The sequence below is a fragment of the Clytia hemisphaerica genome, unplaced genomic scaffold (assembly GCF_902728285.1).
Source record: "Clytia hemisphaerica strain Z4C2 unplaced genomic scaffold, Clytia hemisphaerica genome assembly, whole genome shotgun sequence".
Lineage (NCBI taxonomy): Eukaryota > Metazoa > Cnidaria > Hydrozoa > Leptothecata > Clytiidae > Clytia > Clytia hemisphaerica.
Window position 1 is genome coordinate 1,359,478 of NW_027103721.1, and position 19,987 is coordinate 1,379,464.

Genomic DNA, 19,987 nt, shown 5'->3' on the forward strand with positions numbered 1-19,987 from the left:
ATTTCTGCCAATCATGCTCTCTCAAAATAAAAAAATTTGCTTCGCTTCAACCCTTCGCATCTTTTGCGAACGAAAAATAAAGATCGATTACTACAGTGGCGCTAGATTTTGCAAAAAACTAAAATGGCGGTCAGGGCGGTTTGGCAGATATTTGGGCGGGACGCCCACTGCAGTTGTAGGATTGAGGGCGGCAGCATTTTCTGTAATAAATCTGTAATAAATCCCGTGTAAACATGCGTAGAGACGATTTTAACAAAGATAGAGGTTGTAGTTGTAAAGAAATATGGAAATAATGAAAAATTTATGAATTTTGAAAATAAATGAAATTTTCATGCGGGTGCTTTTTAGAGATGCGGGCGGCTGACGGTAAACTCATATATAAATTTCACATCCATACAAATCTTTCGCCCGCAGGCACTCTGCTTGGGGCCATCCATATAGTACGTACGCAGTGAAGGGGGAGAGGGGGTTTAGCAAAAGCGTACATCTATTGTTTAAATGACATCATTTCTATTGTTCTCTGCGTACGTACAAGGGAGGAGGGGGTATCAAATTTTTGGAAAATCTTTGCGTACGTACTATATGGACGGCCCCCTTACTATGTAAGCAAGTTTGAGAGCTTACAGAAACCAGTCCTTCGTTTCACTCTGTATGTAATCATGAAAATAAAACAATAACAAAATGACACTCTTGTGCGCTCGTAAAAAAAGTAATGGCTGTGGTTTTGACGCGAACGGAACATATTTTTCGATTGCCGCCATACACCGAAACAATATATTTGGAATGGCTAACAAATAATAGTGTCTATTAAATAGACTGTGCAGCTCCCTTTTAATGTTGTTGCTTGGAGAACGTAGCAATGTCAGTCGGACCCCTCCACACCTTTCCCGTGATTCCAGTTTTCTGGATTTTTTTTCTGCGCAGTCTTTGCACTCCATCGCTTTTTAAAAGGGAGGTAAACAAACCCATTTTACTTGCTTTTCCTTAGGGAAGAGTGGTTTTTGGCCTTTTTGGCCTTTTTCTCAACTTCTATTGCATGGAATTTTTGAAAACTTCAGTATGCTTTTACTACCAGTCAGCAATGCTCAAAGAAAAAGATAACAATTTTTACGTTTGCTCTGAAAATAGTTTGTCTTACTTTAGTGTGTGATTAAAATGACACAGTCTGAGACTAGATGGCATATAATGTTTAATCTATTTCTGGTTTAAAACAATGGATGTAGTAATATGTATTAAAAAATACCAGAATGACCCTCTTTTAAGCGCTCCCTAAGCGCTGCACCTATAGATTTTTTTTCAAAATAAGCGCCACACCTAGAATCCGATGCAAAGCGGTGCTTATTAGAAAATCAAGAAAAATAAAGCCACGCTTATTAGGACATAAAGAAAAATGAAAAACACATGTTTTTACTCATATTCTACTGTCATCAATTCGTTTAAACAAAACGCATTAAATTTTTCTACTGAAACATAATCTTATAAAATATATTCCATTTTTTCTAGTGCTCACTCGAATAATTACTGACAAGAAAGAAATCCTATCTTGATTCCAATCCTTTACAGGTGAGTTGACTATGTTTTATTAACTGCAAGTTGTATTTAATTGAAGGGGAAGTCGAGTACATTTTAAATGGAAGAAATTTTTGTGGTATTCAATTTCGTGTGGTTGACAGACACCCAAAACCACAAAAATTTCTTCCCTCTGATCAAAAACAAAAAATGGACGGGGTCTTTCTTTTTATTTACTGTAATAATTAAAACTTAAAATTGCATTTTAGGGCTGCTTAAAATAATTTGAAATTTTTGTTTTCTTTTTCGAATTTTGATTAAATGTGGATGGGGGGCTCCATTATAAAATTAACTTTGTGATGAAAAATTTACACCCCTCCTATCTCGCTCTCTCTCTCTCACAAAAGACAAGGACATGAATAGAAAAAATAGGCTCATTAGCAGTATTAAGAAGTCACTGAAAAATTATTCCCCTGCCTTTTTAGGGGCTTATAATCTTATCGAGTTATAAAATATCGAGTTAGTCTTCGAATTATGAAGCATGACGCCATGCTTCGAGTTATGACTATTTCCTAACTAAATGAATCTGTTTATAAAATAAGGTATCGAGTTATTTAACATTCCTAATGAAATAAAGTCACCGAGTACATAACTTGATAAGTTAGTGTTTAAAATAAGTCATCGAGTTACACAACTCAATTTTCTTAACTCGAAGATAATAACTCCCCCTTTTTAGGAGAGAATAGCAATTCAATAAGAAATTGACGTTTCATATTTTCTTTTTCGTTTTAGGAATCAACGCCGAAACCACCGATCTGTCGGTGGAGTGTATACCATACTACACAGCCAAACAGCCAAATCTTACTAAACTTAGCTTACTAAACTTACTAAACTCAATCAGCTTACTCGGTTAACAATACCGTTTTAAAATATACATTGAAGTTTCCTGGGAGTTTCCTGTGTCATTTTTTTTGTTCTTCCCTTCGCAAAGTAATCTTTAGGCGAAAAATCATGATATCGATCGAAGCTTATCGATCGGCAACTTTAATGGAACTAGGCAATTTGACCTTCGTTCAATATATCGAGGTTTTAAGGTTGCCTTGTTACTTCCCAGTAAAGGGCTTTCTAGACTTCTTAAACCCTTCCCTTTTTTAGTAGAATCTTTCTAAAGTAAAAGAAAGTAGATCAGGGTTTTTTTTTCGAATACCTTAAAGGAAGAAATTTTGGCGGAAAGAAAATTTGGCGGATTTGGCGGATTTGACTGAAATCCGCCAAATTAAATTCCCGCCAAATTAAACATTTTGAAAATATGATCTCTTTTAAGGTGTTTTTGCTATTTTTTCGCTGTTTTGACGCCATCTTAAGGTTAAATTTTTAAGCGACCGCTAAATTAAATTCCCGCCAAATTTAGTTTTTTCGTCCATCCGCTAAATTAAATTCCTGCCAAATTTAGTTTTTTCGTCCATCCGCCAAATTAAATTCCCTCTGAAAAAACTTTTTTTGCCATCCGCCAAATTAAATTCCCTCCAAAATTTCTTCCTTTAAGGTATAAGTAGTGTTATTATAGTGTTATATACTAGTGTTTTTCAAAAAGTCGAAATAATCTCTGTAATCTGAAATGAAGGTGCGTTTTAGCTCCGAACCAGGTAGAAGAATGTGCATGCTAAAATCATTTTTTATAAAAAGGCTTTTAAGCGAGGATGTTTTCAGGTAGCAAACTTAACCGAGGAACAGAGCATTTAATTTTTGTAGAACGTTATTTTTTTCAAGGAGATAAAAAAAGCATTACTAATACATACGATGGAATAATTACAAGTAATGGTTCTACAAAATAAAATTATTTCTTAAAAAAAAACTCCTATAGCTCTATTACAATAAACATTGCCTTACATTCTTATAAAAAACGTACCTATTGGAAACACCTGAAAACACGGAAATTGACCCATGTGCTGTTATTTCTATTAATAAACAATATCTGAAATACTACAGATTATTCAGTGCCATCTACAAAACCTCTATAGAAGGGAGGCTGCGTACCAGAAATATACATTTTAACAATATAAATATGAAAAACTATGTTCGAGAGGCCTTGAAGCGTCACGGGAATAGGCCACTTGGTGTCAGATTAATATTGTACATTCGATACAATGAAAGACGTCTTATGCTGGGCCGTAATGCCGCCAGGCTACTTGTCTTACTTACAGAACATCTCGAACGAGATAAAAGAAAAGAAAATATAAACAACGGCAAAAAATCATGGTTCATTCCATCTGAATTGAAACACAAGGACAAAAAAGTTCAAAGTTTTCCCAATAGAATGTGAAGGGGTATGTAGTTTTTGTGACCCTTTTCTGGCTACCTTTGACCTCTTTAAGGCCTCCTTTATAAGCTGTTTGACATTTCTTAGACTAAGATTTTCGACTAAAACTCTCTGCGACATGAAATGTTATGTTTTCTGCACTTTTTTGTGATCTTATTCGCGCTAACTTTAACCTTCCAATGCCTCTCTTTTAAGCTAGTTGAGATTGCTTAGAGCAATAATTTACTTTGATGGGATTAATTTTCACGGGGATTAAATTTCGTGGTTGAGCTCATCCGCAAAATTTTGAGATTTCGCGAGATCTCGCGGATAGCACTATATTGGGCGACAATGTTTTTCACGATTTACTTTCAAAACATTCATGTTGGTTGTTGAAATACGCATTATTAGCGCCTCTTTGACGCCATACCAGTAAACTACATTTAAAAAGTATTTATTTGACTTTTTTGTATAGTTCTGTTTAGAAATATTTCGAGGATAAGGCTTTTCCAAATTCCATTGGGACTTAATTTCGCGAATGACACCCAAATCCGCAAAATCTGCGAAAATTAATCCCATTAAAGTACGCTCAACAGAAACCTAAAACCATACGAAACAAATAAACAAATTCTTGCATCATATTACGTCATCTTTTTTATATTGTATTTCATGATTCGATTATATTTAAAGGGTTGAAATTACATCTCTTATAAAATATGATTTTTTTCCAGGGGCTTCTTTTACTATTGTTATGGGTAAACTGTCTTGTAACACAATTAAATCTCTTTCGGATTCGAACTTGTATAACTTGAATCTTTCACAAGAAAAGTTTTTGTCCCTTGGAGATTAGAGAGATTCTTACTAAACTGTATCAAAGGGGGGTTGTACTTTTACGGTGTGACGGGATTGGCCCCTTTTAGTACGGTATTACGGGCTTTGACGAAAAAAAAGACGGGAAAACGGTATTTTAAAATCAGACGGTGACGGTATTTGGCTGGCCTTATTTTTTATCATTTTGCCGGTATGTGAACCTGTACAAACCATTGTGACGGTGTTATTATTTTTTTCAATTTTCGGGATTTCGGGCTTCAGCAAAAGTTTTGACGGGAAAACGGTATTTCGAACCCCTACAAACCCCCCTATCAAAGGCATCATTCAATAAATCAAACAGTGAAATATGAACTGGAACTGGGGAACATGTCATTCGACACGTTTTGAGATCTTAAATTCAACCTTTTAAAATTTGTAGTTTGTTCCTATTCATTTTTATGCTCTATTGATGAGGAGAATTTATTGCAAACACAAATTCTGGTGTATATTTATTAAAGGTTTTGTTTTTGAATGAGAGTGATATCGTTTGCTCACTCATCAATTATATGTAATTCACAAGCTTTTTCACATCAGATTGACACGGATGTGGAGCCAGATTGGTCAGAAAGAGGAAAGGAAAACCATTTTTTGCTTATATAAGCATAATATAACAATAGGTAGACACTGTATTGATATGTAATATGTGTCTGATATGAAACGAGAGCACTTATGTAAAAATGAAACCTTTAATATTTTCTTTTTTTAAGATTTAATTGTCGTTAAAGATGCCAGTTATTTCAAAACGTTTAGATGGGAAAGTTGCAATCGTTACCGCCTCTACGGCTGGGTATGCTTTTACTTTTTGGTTTCTGATTTAAGTCCAAAAAAAGAAAAATAGATCTTTATTTTGAGACAAAGTTCCCATTTGCTCGGGACGCAGGTCATCTAGGGGGCCCAGCGGTTTGCTTGAATGCGTTAATGGGCTTTTTCACTTGTGTGAATGCGTGAATTGGAAAGCTTTACGTGAACGAAAATTGCGTGAATTGCGACAAAAGATTGCGTGAATGCGTGAAATTGGGAAACAAATTTGCGTGATTGCGTGAATTGAAGGTCCGCTGGGAGGAGGGCTTCATCTAGACTGAGGTGAAAATACATGAGTAGAATGTGAAGCCGAGGAAGGCACTCAGGCAACATTTTGTATGGGACGTGCCGCTGATCAGTGTCCCTTTTTTAGGCTCAGAAGATATCTAACAATGTCCCAAATTTACTAATTTTCAAGGTGTGTATCTGACTGGGTCGACCATTGGTTATTTTTGACAACTTTCCAGAAATGTGAAGTATGAGTCATTCAAATTGATATTTTAATGATCGACTTTCTTCATCTTCATCTTTTTCCACAGAATTGGTTATGCAATCGCAGAAGGGTTAGCAGAAAATGGTGCAAAAGTTGTTATTAGTAGTCGTAAAGAGACAAATGTAGAAAATACACTTCAACAATTAAGATCAAAAGGTTTGGAAGTTTCTGGTTGTGTTTGCCATGTCGCAATAGCAGAGGATCGTCAGAAGCTTTTGGATTTGGTATGAAGATTTTTATTGTTATTTGCATTAAAAATATCCTTTTACTATCCAACTACTCTTAGGTTCCAAATAACCCCCCCCCCCCACTTGTAAAATTTAAAGAATTTTTTCAGCTTTTAAAGAGAATGTCCCCTATTCTGCTCTAAATATCCTTATTTTAGCCTATATTTACCTTATTTTGGGGTTTTCGTGATTACAATTTCCAACAACCCCCCCGGCAATTAGGTCGTTTATTGAAATTTTTACTTATTGTTATTTATTTCTCATAGACATTGAAAAAATATGGCCAATTGGATATTTTGATTAACAACGCTGGGACGAGTGTTGGAATGAAACCCTTTCTAGAGGTAATAAACCTTTTTTTAAATCTATCTAAGAAACTAAAATGTTATGCTACTAAAAGTATCATTTATAACTGAGCCCTGAAAACCCCAAAGTCTTGAAAAAGTACATCCCGAGAATCGCATTAGGGGATATTTATGCGGGCCGAGAAAGATGATTTTTGAGAATTATTTAAAAATCTGGTCTTTTAGCACTTTATACTGTGGAAAAAAAGAACAAAAGATTTGAATTTGGGGAGGGGAGAAATTGAGGCTAATTTGGCGAATTTTTGAGTTAATTTACCATATTCGCCAAATAAAAGAAATAAATTGCTGAAATTTCTCTTAATAGGTTATTTACACTTTCATTTTCCCTTTTTCTAGACAACTCCTGATGAATGGAATGAGGTATTACATTCTTTTTTTCAAATTTACCATTCTGTCAAATTTGACTCTTAAATCTTTGAACAGTTTATTATAATCGTTTTATTCGTCCGTTTCTCTGTCGTTCCGAATCGTTTTAGTAACTCGCCCGTTCTCTTTTCTGTTATCTACTCCTATTATTCAATTCATGATATTCATATATTCATGACGTAATACTTCTACGGAAATGGTACCCAGTTTATACTAGAAGTGGCAGATTTAAAAAACCAGAATGTTTCTTTGGAACATTTCATCATGAATATTGCGAATAATAGGTACTTCCACGGTTGAAAGTAATCGTCCCAGCTGGCACACAACGTTTTTTCAACGTTTTTCTAACATGCGCAACGTCCATATAACCTTAGATAAACGTTGAAACAACGTTGTGTGCCAGCTGGGGTAGGTGATTTGTTGGTCTGAAATGGTTGAGGTTTTTGTGTCTAACCAACGAGCAGCCGTTATGTGTGCGCAATTGGTCATGATTACCCATGATTCATTGGCACCATGAAATCATGAACTATAAACTATTTTCTTGTTTTGTATTTTCCAGATCTTTGCCACCAATCTTCAAGCAGGATTTCAATTTGTAAAAGAAGCATTACCTTACCTAAAGGAAACCAAGTAAAATATATTTTTGTGTAATTTTTGCAGTCCACAGAGCCAAATTCTGGACTTTTAGATTTTAAAGGAAATAATAAAAGTAAATTCGGTTCGTTTTCATGCAAAATCTGACGCTTTTAGCTGTGATGTTTAATTACGACTTTATTATGGCTAAATTATGGCTTCTTCTCAAAGTTTGTTCCTATAATCTTTGAAAAGGAAAAATCATTGCTCCCTTCATAAAAATGGTATCCAAAAACAGCTGTTTCGATAAGATGATATTACTTTTACTTACTACATGATCTTGTCCTGGAAAAACTGTCCCTTTGGGACAATCAACCGGTCACAGTTGCCAAAAGAATATCGGTTATTATCATAGGACTAAAAATTTGGCACCTTTTCTTTCCAGGGGATCAGTGTTGTTCAATGGTTCAATGACAGCTTACAACCCTCTTCCGGTAACTTTTCTATTTTTTACTCTATAATACCGTTGTTTTTAATAAGAATCCACTTCCCGCACTAAAGTTCCATTGTCACCTTTCCAACGGAAAAAGACCAGGACTCCTGGTAGTTAAAAATTAAGATTCGGAATGTTATACAGTTTCCTAAGTCAACACAATACCGGATACCCCGGGGAAAATAGCGGAAATTTCCCGGTAAAGTGAATGGAATCTTAGTGCGGGAAGGAGTAGAATCTTATGCAAAACGACGGTAATAATTAATAACTCTACAACCGCCCATTACTGGGCATGGTTGGACATAAAAGCAATGACTCTCGTCAGTGAGGCCTAATCACTTCTGAGAGCCATGACTCTATTTGGAGCTATTAAAACTTTTCATAAGTTATTTTGAAGTGCAGTGACTGTCTCTTATTGAAACCATTACCAAAGTGATTTAATCCCTAGAGCCAGCAAGTGTTACTAATTCAATAAGATTTTAAAAAATCGTACCGCTAGAAAGGATTTCTTTCAGGGAAGAAACTTTAGCGAAGGATTTTCGAGGAAATTTTTAAATCTTGATGACTTGGCTTCTTCAAAAATCAAGAACAACCAACAATCGTACCACTAGCACCTATGCTAGCACCGTTCACATCAGTCGAAATCAACAAAGCTGTTAAGAAAATGAAACGAAACAAAAAGCCCAGGATGTGATGAAATACCAATTGAACTGATAAAATTTGCTCCCGAAACTATCCACCAACAGATAGCCAACATCTATAACAACATAGCCGAAGCAGGGAACATACCGAAAGAGATCACGTACGGTATCCTTAAGCCCCTGCAAAAACCCAACAAAGCAAAAGGACCACCATCAAACTTACTACCAATCGTTCTACTTTCATCACTACAAAAAATCCTTGCAGCTTGCATTAACTACCGACTTGACGCAGAAAAACCACTCTCTCAAGCAGCATACCGAGCAAACAGATCCACAACCGAGCACGTCTTCGCGGCAAAACTCGTAACTGAACGGACTATGTGAAGCCGTTCACTTAATACTTCTTGATATGAGCAAAGCGTTCGACAGTCTTAATAGAAACAAACTGCTGCATATGACTTGCAATCTACCATCTCACCAGACGAACTCCACATTATCGCAGTCCTCCTTAATGTATCGCTCAGTGTCAAATGCAATCAAACTCTAAGCTCTGAGTTCGCAACTGACACCGGAGCACCACAAGGAGACTGTAAGTGCTAACGAATTTACGTACTACCTAGCAAAAGCACTACACCCGGTGAAAAACCACCAAATACGCAACCATCCTGATGCACTTCCTAATGTACCATCCATTCCTGCTGACCATCTAACAGACCACAATTACGCCATTGTCACAGAAAAAGAACAAATCGATATTGAAATGGAGTATGCTGACGATGTCGGGAAAGTAACTTCAGACTACCGCGCACTGCAAAAGTTTAAGCAGACCGTTCCAACAGAACTAGAAAAACGAGATCTAGTAATAAATCAGGACAAAACGGAACAATTTACCATCACAAGAAATAACAACGAATAGAAAAAGTGCAAATATCTCGGCAGTATGCGTGATACATCAGAAGACATTAAAAGAAGAAAAGGAATATCGATTTCAGCTGCCAACAAATTACGAACGTTGTTCTGTCATAAAAAGTTGACTACACACACAAAAATGTCAGCATTCACGACCTACATCGAACTGATATTCCTGTATAACTGCGAGCTGTGGAGTTCAACAACCTGTCAAGCCGAAAATTCCATTGATGCATTCCAAAGAAGATTGTTGCGAACTTTCGTGCTAAATGTGAGCTGGCCAGAAATCGTGAAGAATGTCGAAGTGTATCAAAAGACCAACGCAGTAAAGTGTAGCCTGGGAATCCAAGCTCCTAATCTTAGAAAAAAACAAAAAATACCTCACAAAGTTCTAAGATTATGGAGCTTGGTGCAGGTAGATAAGTCTGACACAGAATATTATAAACAGTCTGTGTGTGAACCCTTGTTGACAGACTTTCTGAACTTTGGAAACCCAGGCAAACACACATAACCAACTTATCATAAAAACTGTTTCACAAGCTCTAAAGACTTTCAAAACTACTAAAAACCATATCAAAACATCAGCCACATGTATTTAGACACCCAGCCAACAGCCATTCTGTTTCGAAATGAATGTATGTTTTCATTTTCATTTGTTTTCCTTTTTTTCTGCAGAGTCAGCTTTTTCTATAAATTATGCGCGCGCATCGAAATTATCAAAATGCGCGTGAAAGTACTGCCAAGTAATACGTCGAAAGCTGGCCAATCAGGCGGAACCTACATTGCAGGGAAAAATCTCCCTGCAGGCGAGTTACCTGCGCCAAGCGTTAAACAAGCAGCAAAAATATCATAAACTAGACTGTGGACAAAGTTTAACGCTTGGATTCCCAGGCTAAGTAAAGTGGAGCAAACGTTTCAAAAGTAGAAGACTGAAGTGGCTGGGAACTGTATTACGAGCAAATAGTTCAACACCTATGAGAAAAGCACTCGAATATGCGAACACTAAGTACCAAAGACCGCGAGGGAAACCAACTACAACTTGGCTCAGTGTTGTCAAAAATGATCTTAAAACATAAAATATTGAATGGGACGACGCAATAGAAATTGCAAAAAACACTAAGGATTGGAACATTATCATAAATCGTTGATAGTTATACAACTTTTTTCAATTGCTTCTTTTCGATAGTTATCGACAAAGCTGATAATGCTTCAATTCCTTTCGTCGGGAGATATTTTATTATATGTTTTTATTCTTTGTACCTACCGGTAATATAATCGTTTTTTACGGAAAGACCGATTGAATGAATGAATGACTTAGCTAGAATTGACAATGAAAAAAGTTGGAGAAAAAAGAATTTGAGAAATTATTATCATTGTTTCCTTATGACATCGTTTTAAACACTCGCGCTGACACTTTTAAATATCTCAGCATTTTTTTCTAGATGATGGGTGCGTATTCCATATCAAAGACAGCCATGTTGGGTATGGTGAAAGCTCTGGCTTCTGAATGTGGACCAATGGGCATTCGTGTCAATTGCTTTGCTCCTGGTATTATTGAGACGAACATGAGTGAACCGGTAATTCATCCAATGTATAGGCATACATACCTCGTTTTGAAACCATTACTAAGATGATTAAATCTCTCGAATCTTCAAGTGTTACTTTTTTGAATAGAGTTGACTTCTTATGAACTCCTTTGGGAATCGATCGCCATAGCAATATTTTGAAAGCGAGGTAAGCGTTGCTCGTGACGTAATTTATGAAAAGGTCTATCCAAGCCAACCATTCCCCTATATAGTACGCACAGCTGCAGTACCGTCAACTAGCCTGACAGTGCAAGTCTCAATGACAATCGTTGCCAATGGGGATCTCATGAAGGAGTTAAATCAACAGGGACTAGATCGAAATCTAAAATTGTAATATTCATGATATGCACCACTGGAGAGTCTTCTAAGAAATTTTCCACCCAATACGTCACTTGAAAACAAAATAAGTATTGGGTGGAAAAAAAAAACAGCAAAGCTGCATAATTTCGTGAACTCATTGCAGTCGTGCATATCATGAATATTGGATTTTGTTTCAGCATATAGCTTTTTAGACTATATTAAGGGTCATTTTCCAAAGGTGATAAAAAATTTTTTTTTCTCACCTCAGGGGTTATTTTTGATCGACTCAGGAACAGCTCAACTTTTCTATTTAAATTTTTTCATTATTCTAACGGTCCTCTAAGCTGGAGCTTATCTTTGTTAAAATCGTTTCATCATGTTACAGGCAACGTCAAACAAGGAATTTTGTGAAACATGGACGAAAGCTATCCCTTTGGGAAGGTATACTTGATTTTAAAAGTTAATATAGCTTTCCCTATCAACAAATACTCCAAGATCACTTATTGTCCTAGGCCGAAAAGGGAAATATTTATCCAAACACTTTATGCATGTCAAAATGCAGAATTGATAAATTTGCTCACAAAATCTTGGTTAATAATCCCATTAATCTTCAACTAAAACTTGAGAATATTTTAACCATTCTTAATCTACCAATTTGATTCTTTAGATTTGGCACGCCATCAGAGTTGGCGGGGTTAGCAGTATTTTTATCATCTGACGAAGCTTCTTATATCACTGGTGAGACTATTATGGTTACCGGTGGTATACATTCAAGATTGTAAGATTCGAAATTCAGTCCAAAGATTTCTTCTATAAATCGCTTAGCAAAATTTCCAGATCTTACTTGATACTTTTGTTTTCAAAATTTTTAGACTTGAGGTTTTTTGATTTTGAGCTTCTACTCGAGAACAACAAAGTTTCAACGTGAGGTGCTCGCGCGAGGTATGAAAGAGATTTCAAACTGTCTTGGGGATTTAGCGTATTCGTTTGTTTATTAGAATATTTTGTAATACTTAGGATAATGGAAGGAATCTTTAGGTCAAATTTCTTTCTTTATCTGCTTATCCTGTTTAATAACTTTAGACTTTTCGGATTGTTTTATTATAAATTTTGTATCAAATTCCTTATTTTTAGATATGAATTTTGTCAATAAAAGTTATTTTGTATTACATAAAATATGAGATATGAATTTCTTCAGTGACTTACACCCAATTATTTCGGCAAAAGAGCTCCAATGTAAATTATCTATCTTAGTTTTTCTTAAAATAGAGTTTCCCTAACTCGAACAGTAAATCTATTTTGCATTTGTTATCTTGTTAATTCTTGTGTTTATTTTGTTTTGAGGTTTTTTGACAACAGGTCTGTCAGACCGTTAGGTTTCTGGTTCTCCAAAGACAATTCACTTTCGAATTCGGTATCATTTTTCTCATGAAAGTACTCAGTAATTCTAGTTTCAACATCACCTGACACATTTACATCGTTGACCTTGTTTATCGATTGCGTATTTTGATGAAGCTTGGTCACCTCCTCTGCATCCGCACACGCAAGCTGTTGTGGTGATTCTGATGGTAAGTCTTGTGTATTATTCACAATCCCCAACAAATCCTTTTCACTGACTTCTTTTGAATCTGAGTCAGTTGTTTGCTGTTCTTGATGATCACTGTCATCATCAATCTCGATGTTAATTCGCCTATCCCCGGCTATTTTCTTAATTGTAATTGATTTATTTTCTTCATTTTCTCTTTCAATAGCTTTGTCACAAGGAACTGTTTGATCTCGATTGTCGGGACTTTGTTCCTGAGATTTTTCGTCACTATCTTCTGCTTTTATACGGTCTCCATCGAGAACTTGATTAGATTGTGGCGACATTTTGCAACCACTAATGTTTGAATCTGGTGGATTATCACATGCACTGTTTTTTTCACAAACGTCTTCACTGTTATTGATTGCTGAATTTTCCCGATCAATACAATCTACACCTGATTGTGATGTTTTTGCATCAACATTTTGTTGCTTTTCTGTATTACGCTGTTCTTCTACGATAGGTCTGCTACCATCTATTGGTCTCGTATGGATTTCATGTTTCGTGTCATAGTTCCCCTTTTCTTCGATTATTGAAGACTCAGATTCTTGCTCTTGAATGTTTATCATCTCTGGTTTGTTACCATCAGAATTTCCTTCTCGAGAAACTGATGTTTTATCAGCTGTTAACTGTTGCTCTTTGTCAAGACGTGACAAATCTTGGAAACTCTCATCAAGAGATGAAGAATCTGATCGGTGACTTTCACTTTCATCCCCATGAATCTTTTGGTCTTCAAAGATAAGTTCTTTTTGTTTTTCCGGAGGTACTTCTATTTCTATGACATCTTCGAACTTCAGTACTTCGTCCATATTTACTGGAGTTCTAAAAGGTGAAAAATTCAAAAAGGTTTTTGTATCGATCGGTTATTGTGATATTCTGTGGTCGTGTGTCCCTGTTCAAGAAACCCCCATATTAACAAGCAAGTAATATATCTATTTCGGAATCACCACACCCGGTCGCAAACGCTGATTCAACAAAATTTCAAACTGAAATATCGATCGAGCCATAGAAACCTTATAAGCTATTTTTAATAGACGGTACCTTCCGAAACGCATTTGCTCCTGGAAGAGATTGTCGACGGGCTCTATTTCAGAGATCTAGTTTAACAATCTAACAAATGTTACTATCAGTAAACCATCAGTAAACCTTTTTGCCACAATCGACTTTCTAAGGGTCTCTAAGCCAAAATGATCCTCCTCCCTTCAATGTCCTAACGAAAATACTTCTCCTAGTTTTGCCAGCTTGGCAAAAAAAAATTGGTTTTGAAGTTCCATAGGTCAAAATAGGAAAAAAACTAAAAATAAGACAGCTCCTGAACTAATTTGGCGACAGTATACTCTCTTTTTTATCAGAACAGTTTTGTAACAACAACGAGACATTAAATTTAAGAAAAATCATCCATGATAAATCAGGAAAGGCTTCATTTTTCAGTAAATTATCAGTAAACAAGAGCCACAAAGATGTGGTTAAATATTTCCTCCAATAGCTCAGAGCATAGATTGTAGTCGCAGTCGAACCCCACAGATTATCCTAAAGCCCCAACTTAGTAACTTAGATTTATTTAAAAGCCTTTATATTAAGCAATATCCGATGCAAAACAAAATTTAACCATATTCCTGCTAAAAATTGTCTTTATTTCATAGACATGTTCAGAGATGATATAAGTCTAAAAACTTGTTAAAAAATTGCATGCAAATGATAACCATTTTGACACAAAGAAAAATGTATTTTATTCAACTAATATTGTTTTTTACCTTCATTAAGGAAATAAAATCTTAGATTTACAAGTTGATATTATTCTAAGACTCATCTGAGTAAGAAAGTGCCAAAATATTTTGAGACTGTCTACTAAGGGACTAATATGGAAATATGGCAATATGAATTTGGGAGATATCGAAATATGTTGTACACATTAGTGAAAAACTTCCTTGTCATCAATATTTTAAACCACCATATTATACCATCCACAAGTAAAAAGTTACTTAAAAATGGATCTCCTTCTTTACAGATTTAGATTTCCAGTGCATAACATCTGTTACATTAGTATTCATGTGATAATATACCAAATTGTCAACCTTGAAATTGTCACATTTAGTTACAGTATTGCTGAATATTTACAACACTTTCCAGCAAACTTTTTTGTGAAATTTGTGTCTTGATAAACTAAACTCCATGACATTGGTATCATTGATCATTAAATCACATCTTGGAACAATAGAGTTCCTTGGTTCAATTATTGCAAGAATGTTTATCTTTGTTCATATTCTCATTGTGTGCAACATTATCATTACATCATTGCCAGCAAGTTACATTGTATTGTCAGATTTAGAGGTCGTCAAACTTTGTTGAATTTGTAATCCTGGCACCTGAATGTGAAAGGAAAGAAAAATTCAAAATTTCATAATGGGAAATAATCTCTTTACAGTAATCAATGCCAAATGTGTGGTCATTCGCTGAAATCTCCCAAAAAAAGGCTTTAAAAGGGTGAGACTCTGCTTGATGGTTTGAGCTATGTTTGCCATGCATATAAACTGAGCCATTAAAGAAGTTTACGGGAACGTACAAAAAGGACCACAGGGTACGTACAATAAGGTACACTGGGAACATACAATAAGGTTCACGAGGAACATACAATAAGGTTCACAGGGAACGTACAATAAGGTACAAGGGGAACGTACAATAAGGTACAAGGGGAACGTACAATAAGGTACAAGGGGAACGTACAATAAGGTACAAGGGGAACATACAATAAGGTACACGAGGAACGTACAATAAGGTACACTGGGAACGTACAATAAGGTTCACGGGGAACATACAATAAGGTATACTGGGAACGTACAGTAAGGTTCACGGGGAACATACAATAAGGTATACTGGGAACGTACAATAAGGTTCACGGGGAACATACAATAAGGTATACTGGGAACGTACAGTAAGGTTCACGGGGAACATACAATAAGGTACACTGGGAATGTACAATAAGGTTCACGGGGAACATACAATAAGGTACTGGGAACGTGCGGTAAGGTTCACGGGGAACATACAATAAGGTATACTGGGAACGTACAGTAAGGTTCACGGGGAACATACAATAAGGTATACTGGGAACGTACAGTAAGGTTCACGGGGAACATACAATAAGGTACAAGGGGAACGTACAATAAGGTACGCTGGTAACATACAATAAGGTAGACGGGAACATAAAATAAGGTTCACGGGGAACGCACAATAAGGTACACAGGGAACCTACAGGGAACCTACAATAAGGTATATACACAGGGAACATACAATAAGGTACTGGGGAACGTACAATAATGTATACGGGGAACGGCACAATAAGATACACTGGAACAACGTACAATAAGGTACACGGGGAGCGTACAAAAAGGTACCCAGAAACACACAAAAAGGACCAACGGAGAGCGTACAAAAGGTACCTTGAAAGCATTCAAAAAGGACCATGGGTAGTACAAAAAGGACCACACAAAACGTACCAGGACCATGCCGACGCACCGGACTTAACGAACACCGGACTTATTTTGTCCGGTGTAGCGAAAGGATACTTTTTGCCACCGGACAAATACAACAGATAGTACCGTGCGTCGACAGGGTCCTAACGTACCAAAGGATCCCAGAGAGCGCACACAAAAGATACAAGGGAGGGGAGCATACAAAAAGGTACAGTAAACAGGGAGTAAAAGCATCTATTATGATCTAGTTTTCTTTTTAGCATCTGGCATCAAGGCTACAAATGGGGCACTGAGAAGAGTGCAAGCTTTTCCAAGTTTTGACCATTAATATCTAGACAATATATACATGATGGAAATCAGAAAGAAATTTATGCTCACCTTCTTCTCAAGTCAAGATAGGAATGGATTGGATTTCCATGTGTTTCAGCTTCTTTCTCTACCCTTCTTCTTCTCCTTATGGAAAATATAAATTCAGCACACACGAGAGAAACTCAGGCAGTCTTCTGAGCTTTACACACAATCATTTGTTTTATGAAAAGCTGGTAAAAACCCCTGCCATATTTTGATAGAAAGGATACTATTTTCTTCCCCGCTAAAGCTTCGCGACGATTTTTAGTCACGTGACTGAAGAGCCTAGTCATAATGTGCAGCACGAATAAAGAAAACATTAACATCGAAAATGGAAGAAAAGACGGAAAAAGGCCGTTTTAACAAATATTCCCCTATAGTAGGGAAATATTTAAAAAGCTTATCTAAGCCTAAGACAACTCAATTTTGTTAATTTCGCCTAGCGAAAGTATTACGATAGCCTTTCGCGGCGGCGGTGTTGGTGTCATCGGAAAAAAAATTAGAAAACGAAAGTACTCGATACGGTGGACGAACTCACTAAATTTAATTTACAAATTACACGCTCGTATAACCACGGACAATTTTCGCGGGTTTTCTTTGGATTACGTCATATACCTTTGTGTCTTTAGCTTCACAGTTGTGATTTTTTCTTTATTTTCTTATAAGCATATACTTTATAAGAATTAAACCAAAAACTCATGACAGACGGTGATATACAGGATGGCGCACAATATGAGGATATTTATTTTTCTTATAAGCATTTACTTTATAAGAATCAAATCAATAACTCTTGATAGACGATGATATACCGTTAGGTAATAAGTTTTTACAAAGTAAATAAAGGATGGCGCACAATATGAGCTTATTCATTTTTATTATAAGCATCTACTTTATAAGAATCAAATCAATACCTCTTGATAGACGGTGATATACCTTTCGGTAATAAGTTTTTACAAAGTAAATAAAGGATGGCGCACAATATGAGCTTATTCATTTTTCTTATAAGCATTTACTTTATAAGAATCAAATCAATAACTCTTGATAGACGATGATATACCTTTAAATAATAAGTTTTTACAAAGTAAACAAAGGATGGCGCACAATATGAGCTTATTCATTTTTCTTATAAGCATTTACTTTATAAGAATCAAATCAATAACTCTTGATAGACGATGATATACCGTTAGGTAATAAGTTTTTACAAAGTAAACAAAGGATGGCGCACAATATGAGCTTATTCATTTTTCTTATAAGCATTTACTTTATAAGAATCAAATCAATAACTCTTGATAGACGGTAATATACCTTTCGGTAATTAGTTCTTACAAAGTAAACAAAGGATGGCGCACAATATGAGCATATTCATTTTTCTTATAAGCATATACTTTATAAGAATCAAATCAATAACTCTTGATAGACGGTAATATACCTTTCGGTAATTAGTTCTTACAAAGTAAATAAAGGATGGCACACAATATGAGCACATTTACTTTTCTTATAAGCATATACTTTATAAGAATCAAATCAATACCTCTTGATAGACGATGATATACCTTTAGGTAATAAGTTTTTACAAAGTAAATAAAGGATGGCGCACAATATGAGCTTATTCATTTTTCTTATAAGCATTTACTTTATAAGAATCAAATCAATAACTCTTGATAGAGGGTAATATACCTTTCGGTAATTCGTTCTTACAAAGTAAACAAAGGATGGCGCACAATATGAGCATATTCATTTTTCTTATAAGCATTTACTTTATAAGAATCGAATCAATACCTCTTGATAGACGATGATATACCTTTAGGTAATAAGTTTTTACAAAGTAAATAAAGGATGGCGCACAATATGAGCTTATTCATTTTTCTTATAAGCATTTACTTTATAAGAATCAAATCAATACCTCTTGATAGACGATGATATACCTTTAGGTAATAAGTTTTTACAAAGTAAATAAAGGATGGCGCACAATATGAGCTTATTCATTTTTCTTATAAGCATTTACTTTATAAGAATCAAATCAATAACTCTTGATAGACGGTGATATACCTTTAGGTAATAAGTTTTTACAAAGTAAACAAGGGATGGCACACAATATGAGTACATTTATGTTTCTTATAAGCATATACTTTATAAGAATCAAATCAATAACTCTTGATAGACGGTGATATACCTTTAGGTAATAAGTTGTTACAAAGTAAACAAGCGATGGCACACAAAATGAGCTTATTTATTTTTCTTATAAGCATATACTTTATAAGAATCAAATCAATACCTCTTGATAGACGGTGATATACCTTTCGGTAATAAGTTTTTACAAAGTAAACAAGGGATGGCACACAATATGAGCTTATTTATTTTTCTTATAAGCATATACTTTATAAGAATCAAATCAATAACTCTTGATAGACGGTGATATTACCTTTATTTATTAGTTCTTAAAAATTAAACAACAATTGTTCTTAAATTGGTCTTATTTTTTAGCGATTTTAAGCCTCGTTGTTCTCTTGTAAAATTGTTTCATCAAGGCTCAATGTAAAGTAGATTTCAGATTAGCTTCCATCTCTACTTCTTGTCTTTCCTATGTAGTTTAAATTCTAGTTTTTTTTACAAAGTGCTGAAAAAATAAGAACAGCTGAGGCTCAACAAAAAATTACTTTTTCTTACAAAAAATAGTAGAAAGTGTATACCAATACTAACAGTCCACTTCGAAAGCTTGACAAAATACTTTTTTATTGTTATCTAAAACAAACTTGAAGCCACAATCAGATGCCAATCAGATAAAAGAAATCAAACTAAAATCTTACATTTCAAGTGTTCGAGTTGCGAAATAAAAGTCGTATTCTCCCATAGTGAAGACAGAAGTTTTCACTGGGGAATATTTGCGAACTTTTGGTCGGTACATTTCCAACATCTAACTTGGGTAAGTTATGGCATGTCTCAAAAACCTGAAAATTACCATAAGGCCATTAGCCGGCAGAAAATGGGTAAACCAATGATTTGCTACGAAGGGTACCATGATGAAGTTTCGCTGTAGGGGTGTTACCTAATTGTTTACGCCCTTATTTTTGCGAAAAACCGCAAAAACCAAAAAGTGCTGACGTCAGCAAAACTTGTTTTTTAAATATCTCCAGTTTGGCTAATGGTAGAAACAC

General features: G+C 35.4%; 2 protein-coding genes and 2 long non-coding RNA genes across 4 annotated transcripts; 2 read left to right on the plus strand and 2 right to left on the minus strand.

The window, feature by feature from the left end:
- The first annotated feature begins 750 nt into the window (after window positions 1-750).
- On the plus strand, window positions 751-2,461 carry LOC136804365 (uncharacterized). Its single transcript, XR_010846269.1, has 2 exons — window positions 751-1,563; window positions 2,302-2,461. It is a non-coding gene; the product is annotated as an uncharacterized lncRNA (long non-coding RNA).
- A 1,252-nt stretch (window positions 2,462-3,713) lies between these two features.
- LOC136804369 (uncharacterized) lies at window positions 3,714-12,669 on the plus strand. Its single transcript, XM_067061081.1, has 10 exons — window positions 3,714-3,836; window positions 5,386-5,465; window positions 6,019-6,196; window positions 6,466-6,543; window positions 6,901-6,924; window positions 7,490-7,560; window positions 7,949-7,997; window positions 10,989-11,123; window positions 11,818-11,873; window positions 12,100-12,669. The coding sequence occupies exons 2-10, from the start codon at window positions 5,404-5,406 to the stop codon at window positions 12,212-12,214; spliced, it is 768 nt and encodes a 255-aa protein (XP_066917182.1). The 5' UTR covers window positions 3,714-3,836; window positions 5,386-5,403; the 3' UTR covers window positions 12,215-12,669.
- A 92-nt stretch (window positions 12,670-12,761) lies between these two features.
- On the minus strand, window positions 12,762-19,747 carry LOC136804385 (protein starmaker-like). The gene is made up of 2 exons (XM_067061099.1): window positions 19,640-19,747; window positions 12,762-13,836 (listed from the first exon to the last, which is right to left on the minus strand). Exons 1-2 carry the CDS (start codon window positions 19,744-19,746, stop codon window positions 12,762-12,764), a joined length of 1,182 nt encoding a protein of 393 aa, XP_066917200.1. The 5' UTR covers window position 19,747.
- On the minus strand, window positions 14,720-17,050 carry LOC136804356 (uncharacterized). Its single transcript, XR_010846267.1, has 2 exons — window positions 16,863-17,050; window positions 14,720-15,380 (listed from the first exon to the last, which is right to left on the minus strand). It is a non-coding gene; the product is annotated as an uncharacterized lncRNA (long non-coding RNA).
- Window positions 19,748-19,987: the final 240 nt, after the last annotated feature.

What these genes read in the sequence shown, in the direction of transcription:
- LOC136804369 (XM_067061081.1), top strand. Translation starts at nt 5,404, where the DNA reads ATGCCAGTTATTTCAAAACGTTTAGATGGGAAAGTTGCAATCGTTACC. An exon ending in GTCAGAAGCTTTTGGATTTG is followed by an intron (nt 6,197 to 6,465) that starts GTATGAAGATTT and finishes TATTTCTCATAG; the next exon opens with ACATTGAAAAAATATGGCCA. An exon ending in GAATGAAACCCTTTCTAGAG is followed by an intron (nt 6,544 to 6,900) that starts GTAATAAACCTT and finishes CCCTTTTTCTAG; the next exon opens with ACAACTCCTGATGAATGGAA.
- LOC136804385 (XM_067061099.1), bottom strand. Translation starts at nt 19,746, where the DNA reads ATGTTGGAAATGTACCGACCAAAAGTTCGCAAATATTCCCCAGTGAAA. An exon ending in GCAACTCGAACACTTGAAAT is followed by an intron (nt 13,837 to 19,639) that starts GTAAGATTTTAG and finishes TTCACCTTTTAG; the next exon opens with AACTCCAGTAAATATGGACG.